At 41.1% G+C, this 8,047-nt stretch overlaps 1 protein-coding gene across 1 annotated transcript; it reads left to right on the top strand.

Annotated features, from left to right (window-relative positions):
• Positions 1 to 228: 228 nt before the first annotated feature.
• Positions 229 to 4,837, top strand: LOC108553650 (glucose dehydrogenase [FAD, quinone]). Its single transcript, XM_017908674.1, has 4 exons — positions 229 to 470; positions 1,698 to 1,930; positions 2,367 to 2,680; positions 3,367 to 4,837. The coding sequence occupies exons 2-4, from the start codon at positions 1,793 to 1,795 to the stop codon at positions 4,778 to 4,780; spliced, it is 1,866 nt and encodes a 621-aa protein (XP_017764163.1). The 5' UTR covers positions 229 to 470; positions 1,698 to 1,792; the 3' UTR covers positions 4,781 to 4,837.
• Positions 4,838 to 8,047: the final 3,210 nt, after the last annotated feature.

Genomic DNA, 8,047 nt, shown 5'->3' with positions numbered 1-8,047 from the left:
CTCTACCGCACGTCAGACTCTCCAGAAACTCAGTTGGAACGGTGACAGAGCAAGAACTCGTGGAAAGAGGAAACGGTGACGCGAGCATTGGTCGTAGAATGGCGGAAAAAGGAGACAAGGCGTTCACGTATACGTCAGAGGAATGGATGAGAGGTTGTAAACCAGGCGACGAGCGGTACGAGGTCAGGACGTGGTTCAGTTTCGCGGTTTTCGAAGCTGGCATTGAAAGGAGGCACCTCTCGGGACTGGTTTTCACTCTCGGCACTCGGCGTAGCGTCAGTGTGGCCGGTGCTGCGTTTTCTCGCTGCCATTTGCCGGTACTCGTCCGTCGTGCACGCGAATCGCGCAGCTTTTTCGAAATCCTTCGCTCCAGAGGCCGCAAGCTCGCGAGCTCGCTGGGAAAAAACGGTCGCGAAACGGGCAGCGATTTTCCAGTGGTACCTCGTGCTCTGGTGCGATGAGAAAGTGCAGTAAGTAGAATGAGAAGGTTGAAGAACGGCTGTAAAAATGGCCCCGGTGACGCAGTGGAAGCTACGTGTGATTCGTGAAAAAAAATTCCGCGAGAAATTTGTCATTTTTCCTTCGCGTTTTATGTATGTGCTGTGTTTCGTTTTGTTTGCTGCTGATGAATGGTGCTTTATGCAGATGGCATCGTTGGTGCGTTATTGTATTATCGTGGAGTGAAATACGCGACGTTTCGTTCATGTAGGTTTCGAGTTGTCTTGTAATCTTTCATTCTTCGAGATTAAAACGGTTACGGTGGTTGAATGGAAAACTGAAGTATTTTCACGTGCGAATGTAGCAAAAGCTATTCTTGATATTCGTAATATCGAGGTTTGGTAGGAAGTTGGGGTAAAATTGATCGATCGATGTTTGACCGAACAAAGAAGTACAGAGGACTTTAAATCACTTCCAGATTGAATAAAATTTTTAATTTCGCCGAGTTCCGAATAATTTTTCATTCTTAAATTGCTTCTATTTCGTGATATCGAATTGTTTTGTAATATATACAAATTAAATTAAAAAGGTTATTCGATGTTGGCAAAAATCGTCGAGTTGTATAAAAATAGTTCTTCGCAATTATCTTCGAATTAATTTTATTTTCTACATTTCATGCAAAGTAATATTAGAACTTGTACCTGCATGTATGTTCCATCGTGCATCTACATCAAGGGTCATTACCATCGCTGCATCTCGCCTTGCTCTCTATTTTACGTTAAAGCGTAGATTAAACTTTTTGCAAGTTTCCTATCGATGCGTCATTTTTACTTTTCCAATTTTTCTTCATTTTATAGGAACATGGGTATACCAGTTTCTTCCAGTTCCTTCTAATTAATTATTTTAAAAATGTAAAACAAGTTTTCATTACGGACGAATAAGTTGATTAGAGTGCAGGTCGTATTAGACAATATCAACGCTTCCATAATACTCTGTAATGCATATAACCAATGTTAATGACACTTTACGACTACTATGAATATCGAAAATGTTTTAAACCGCTTATTATAATTGTTAAAAATATTTCCTGACCAATGCTGCGCGAGTACTTTATGACAAATATTTCAAATATCTTTTAGAGAATATTAGAAATTATCATAAATATTGCAGCTACTTCGTGAGAATGAAATATAAATAATTGCGAAGAAGTTCAAGAAATATCACGAGAGAATGTTGCAATGAAATTTCGTGAATTTCAGGTAATTCAAGATTGGTAGAAGTTTCGAGTGGCACATTCGTTCCATCGAATGGCAGGCAATTGGACGTGGTTGTCGCGAGGTGGAATTAAACGGAAATGGCAATAGGGCTGACTACTTTGTTCAGTACTACTTCGGTCCTCGGGTTCAGCCTGATTCCTCTTCTAGCGATCGGCTTGACCGTATTCCGATATAACCAGGCGGATCCAGAATCTCGTCCGGCTGATGCACGCCAGGTTTGATCCAAATTTCAATCCACCAAGTGTTTCAGAATCACACGTTCACACGGCGAAATAAATTTATTCTCCGAGTTTCTCTGCTCATTTGCATAATTACATTCCACGAAGAATCGTTGTGATGCAACAAAATTCCTCTCTCTCCGTCAATTACCATTTTATTGATCATTATTATTATTGGTAATTATTATTATTAACTCAAACGCATATCGATAATTCTGAAACACTTTGCATTATCAAACGTCACTCGAAGATTAAATAAACTCAATTCTTTGATTTACTCAAGTAAGGTTCATACCTACAGTTACCTACGGTCGATAAAACAGATTATAGATCTTCTTCCTCTCAAAAATACTTAAAGTCCAGATATTTTGTTTTATACGATAAATTGTTGATCAATGTTGCTCGAAATTATCTTCTACGTTTTCGTTTTCAGCTTCTACGAATGTACGATTTCATAGTGATCGGCGGAGGAAGCGCAGGTGCGGTGATCGCGTCGAGATTGTCGGAAATATCAAATTGGACCGTGTTGCTTCTAGAAGCGGGGGGCGACGAAAATGAAATTTCGGATGTGCCTATATTGGCTGGATACACCCAACTGTCAGAAATGGACTGGAAATACCAAACTTCGCCACCGACTGCGTCAGCATACTGTCTCGCCATGATCGGTGACAGGTGCAACTGGCCGCGTGGAAAAGTGCTTGGTGGCAGCAGCGTATTGAACGCTATGGTTTATGTCCGGGGTAATCGGTAATTCAGAATTGATTCATCGAATCTTCCTTCGATTATCGAGTCTGAGTATATGGAAATGAAAAGGGACGTAGACCAGGACAATTATGATAATAGTCATCAAGAAGAAAATAAACGACATTTCTCCAATTACTGAGAAAAAAAATAAAAATATAAGACATACCAGAGAATCATGATGATAAAAATTAACGTACTGACGATAAAAGCCATATTTCAATTACCAAACGTAGTCGTGAGCCATATAACATATTCGAATAGCATTTCTTTTCTTTTTAAAGATATTAATTAATTAATATACTCGATTACTTTCCAATTACATGATAAAACACAAGAAAAAGCGATAAAGTCCCAATTTTATCAAAATTCAATAGAGTCAGGCTTCGGCAGTTTGGACTTGAGGAAATCCAATGTTCTCGAATAAACTGTAAATTTATAGAAAATTTCTGAGAACATCCCATAAATACACAACTTTAACGATACGTCAATATCCATCGTCGCTTTTCATAGCCCATATACAATTTGCTCTAATAGTATTGTATTTCTAAGCGCATAAAGTGTATTTTAGTTGACCGAACTAAGAGTTCCAAAGTTGTCAAGATACACAATTGCCCTTAAACCGAAATTTCTCCTAACACGTTACCGATCCGTGTCTCAGCTATTGCCTATAACAATCTGAATTATTTCAGCCGCGATTACGACAACTGGGCCAGACTGGGCAACGTTGGCTGGAGTTACAACGAGGTCCTCCCTTATTTCCTGAAATCCGAGGACAACCGCAATCCCTACCTCGCACGGACGCCTTATCACGGCACGGGTGGTTACCTGACCGTCCAGGAGGCACCATGGAGAACACCGCTATCGATCGCGTTCCTGCAAGCAGGCAAGGAGCTAGGCTACGAGAACCGCGACATAAACGGCGCGAATCAGACCGGTTTCATGCTAACCCAGGGGACGATCCGTCGAGGTAGTCGCTGCTCCACTGCCAAAGCGTTCCTGAGACCAGTGAAGAACAGAGGGAACCTGCACATAGCGATGAAGGCGCAGGCGTTGAGGGTGCTATTCAACGAAGACAAGAGAGCCACGGGTGTCGAGATCCTCCGGGATGGTCGTCAGCAAGTAATAAGGGTCAGACGAGAGATCGTCTTATCGGCTGGAACGATCAACTCCCCTCAGCTGCTGATGTTATCCGGGATCGGGCCTAGGGAACACTTGACAGAGTTCAATATACCCGTGATATCCGACCTGAGAGTCGGTGATAATCTCCAGGACCACGTGGGTCTCGGCGGGCTAACGTTCATAGTGAACGAGCCGATCAGCTTGAAAAAGGACCGTTTCCAGACGATGCCAGTGATGATGGAGTACGTTCTCAATGAGAGAGGTCCGATGACCAATCCTGGGGTCGAAGGTCTAGCCTTCGTGAACTCGAAATACGCGGATCCGACAGCAGACTACCCTGATATCCAGTTCCACTTTGCACCTAGTTCGATCAACTCTGACGCCGGGGATCAGATCAAGAAGATTCTAGGTCTGAGAGACAGGGTGTACAATACTATGTACAAGCCACTAAATCACGCTGAAACGTGGTCCATTTTACCGCTCCTGCTGAGACCCAGAAGCTCTGGTTGGGTGCGTCTGAAGAGCAAGAATCCGCTCGTGTATCCGGATATTAATCCGAATTATTTCACGCATAAGGAGGATATGGATATTCTGGTCGAGGGTATCAGGATCGCGTTGCAGCTGTCCAACACGACGGCCTTTCAGAGGTTTGGCTCCAGGCCACACACTATCCGCATGCCAGGCTGTCATAGGTATCCCTTTGATACTTATGATTATTGGGAGTGCGCTATTCGACATTTCACCTTTACGATCTATCATCCAACTGGCACATGTAAAATGGGACCAAGGAACGACCCCACAGCAGTCGTGGATCCCAGGCTAAGGGTGTACGGGGTGAAAGGGCTGAGGGTGGCGGACGCATCGATCATGCCCGTGATCGTCAGCGGAAACCCGAATGCTCCGGTCATTATGATAGGTGAGAAAGCGAGTGACATTATTAAGGAAGACTGGATGTACAAGAAGAAACGATACGTGGGAAGATGACCAGGGTAGTAGAGATTTCTTCGACTGAAGTGAGTTTCCGAGTGGTTAAAATGGACAAACAGGGGAATCCACTGAGATATAATCAAAGGGTTTTTACAGGAGATGCGTCTCATTTTAAGGAAGAAGAATGTATTCAGATTTCATTTAGCTGGGTTATCTACTCACTGATCATCTAAATTCTATAGCAATTCTAGAATGATCAATGGATATATCAATTATCGCTAGAGATATCAACAATTGACAATACAGTACTGAGTATAACCATCTTCACAGTACTATAGCCATTGGATTAATCAACTTCCTGATCATCTAAATTCTATTGCAGAACTTTAATTATCAGTGGATAGATAAATCATCGCTAGAGATAATAACAATTGACAATAGAGTACTGAGTAAAGCCATCAACATAGTGCTATAGCCCTTGGTTTAAACTATTCACTGATCTTATAAATTCTATAGAAATTCTATAAAGATGAATGGATCCATAAATTATCGCTAGTGATATTAACAATTGACTATACAGTACTGAGTATAGTCATCTTCACAGTACTATAGCCATTGGGTGAATCTACTCGCTGACCTTCTAAATTCTATAGCAATTCTAGAATGATCAATGGATAGATTAATTAACACTTTGATGACCGGCAATTTTACACGGAAACTATGTCACGTCACCGGCTATAATTTTGTAATCCAATCTTCAAAATCACTTTCACACGCAATATTCTATTTCATAAATTGAAATAGATAATGCAAATGCAATGACGAGTTAACTCGTCATCGATGAACAACGTTTGTGCAGGAAAAGACGAATTAGCTCGTCACCGGTCAACAATGTGTTAAGCGTGTTTACGATTGGTTTCTATATCGAAATTTTAGGGCCTGGAAGCCTGAAACAGGTGTGTTTATGATTACTTTCTAGATTGAAATGGCTTTAGGTAATTAGTTTCACTGAGAAATGATGTAATGAATTTTGAGGGAAAAGAATCCATGGAAATTCTAGAATTGAGGAAGATTGAATTGGGCTGAAGTTGGAAGTTAAGTTTAATTCTTTATGAGAAGTTTGTTCGGAATTCTCGATCAGGGAAAAGGTATAATTATTTATCTATTATCCTGAAAGCATAACAGTACTATTAATTGTAAGAAACGTTTATGAATCGCGTACACGAGACAAGATCGAAGAAATATTATCGATAGAATGGGGGGTAGAAAATTCAAAACGAGTTGTTCCAAATGACTGTTTATAAAATTCTACGATATTTCCCAGGAAGGTTAGGAAATTATGATTTGCGCCTAATTTTTCATTAAAAAAATTCGCTTTTCTTATGAAAGTTTCTTATGGAAGCTGGTTACACACACACTGATTCGTTTCTCGTCGAGAAACTTTTTTAACTTCGGTATAAGTTAAAGGAAAACAGCTTGTTCTCACAGAGATTTGAACTTTCAAGCATGACTTGCAAGAAAATGTCAAAAGCAGTAAGTTTCTCGTGCATGGGTGGGACGAGAAGTCTCGCAAACGAAAGCTACTCAACGCTAGACCATTACGTGTGCCTCGCCTCGAAGAATTAAGATTATCCTGAGACAAACCAAATGAATGTACCTTGATACTTAACGCTGTACTTTTGCAGCTTTCCTGCATTTATTAGCCTGCCTCCATTTAATTTCTACAAACATAGACGACCTGTAAATACATTTCCCGTTACGAAACAATAACTTAAACGTGCCATTACCCATAGAAATGAATTTTCTAATTATATAGTCATGTTAAGCCTCGTATAATATGGTGATAATTAATCTGCTGCGAAATATTAGGCATAAATACAAAAGATGGGACTATCAGAATTTTAATAGATAAAGATACGATACTTTATTTACCTGGATTTCGTAATGATAGTTACCCTAAAAAAAAAGGATTTCGTTCAATTTTTCCAGAAACAAAATTATCTGCAAAATTTAATTCTTTCTCTTAGAAGATTTTAAGTCGCGTTGTTTGAAGAATACCGTGTTATGCGAAGAATGTATGTATATAAAACCATATTTCTTATTTATATTACTTAACGCGTTCAAATAAAGCTCTAAATGATAAATCCCATGTTTTAATCCCATGCCCCACACTCCATCTTTCTTGCTCTCTTGCGAATATTGGAAATACGTAATTGCTTTCAGCAAAATCCACGAAACGAGGATTATTGGCCGAAGGCAGTCCCACGGAATAATACTGAACAAGTTGCTCAACGTTAATTTGACAGGTAATATTACGAGATTGAGAGACTGCCTTATAACCGGTCAGAATTCATCGAGAGTTCAATCGCGACGCGACACCAATTGTGCACGTGTGAAAATTACGAGAAAAATTAACTATAGACTCAGTTGCTTAACCCTTTCACAGTGTGGCGAAATTATGAATTCGAGTCCAAAATATATCCAGTCTTTTTTACGTTCGAAAACACTTTGGCGTGTAATAAAAGATGTAGAAGAGCGTGATTTATATGTATCTTGTTATTAATTAGTCCGTGTATAGTACTTAGTTCTTCTCCAACTCTATATACGTTCACTTCTCTTACGTTATACCCACTCTACGGATGGTATCTCGTATAGAGGCCTAGTTTATTATTCTAGTTTATTATTCAAGTTAGTCCCGTGACAAACGCATCCCTCGCTGTTTTATAGGGCATGTTCCCTCCTCGTGGCCTCGTCTTCACGTGTCCGTAGCCTCTTCGACTGAGCTCCGGGTGCAGACGCCCCAGCTTGGCGTCTAAGCAACCCCATCTATGGCTGGGGCTTTATGAAGGGCTTTCTCTCGTCAGAAGACCATGAGCAGCGGTGAAAGTTGCCCACGCAAGAAAATTTTCAAAGCTCCAAAATATCACGGAAACTTTCCAGTATCAGTGCCCACATTTTCCACTATCAGTGTCCATAGACCTGTGACCGTCATCACAGGCGGTATCCGCTGACAGATATCGAGACGGTGCAGGATCATCGGCAAACGTCAACCTGCTGGGACTGAACGAAAGCTGGCACCTCTACGTCCTCTACGTCCTCTACGTAGCCCCCGCTGGTAACGAGGCTCCAGGTAGCTTGGAGACTTGGCCAAGTGAGCTGCTTCCAGGAAGGGTAAGTCCAACTTGTCCAATGACCCTTTGACTGTGAGGGCAGGGTTTTTCAGATGTCCAACATCTACACACGCGTTTCCTTGCAACGGTGACCCTAGGAAGTATTGTAACACCTCTCTCGCGAAGCCAGTATAGAGCTCTAGCCCGGGGTACA

This window comes from Eufriesea mexicana, unplaced genomic scaffold, assembly GCF_001483705.2.
Source record: "Eufriesea mexicana isolate 0111107269 unplaced genomic scaffold, ASM148370v2 scaffold4744748580, whole genome shotgun sequence".
NCBI classification, from domain to species: domain Eukaryota; kingdom Metazoa; phylum Arthropoda; class Insecta; order Hymenoptera; family Apidae; genus Eufriesea; species Eufriesea mexicana.
Note: the sequence above shows the minus strand (reverse complement) of the source record. Positions and strands in the feature narration are given on the sequence as shown.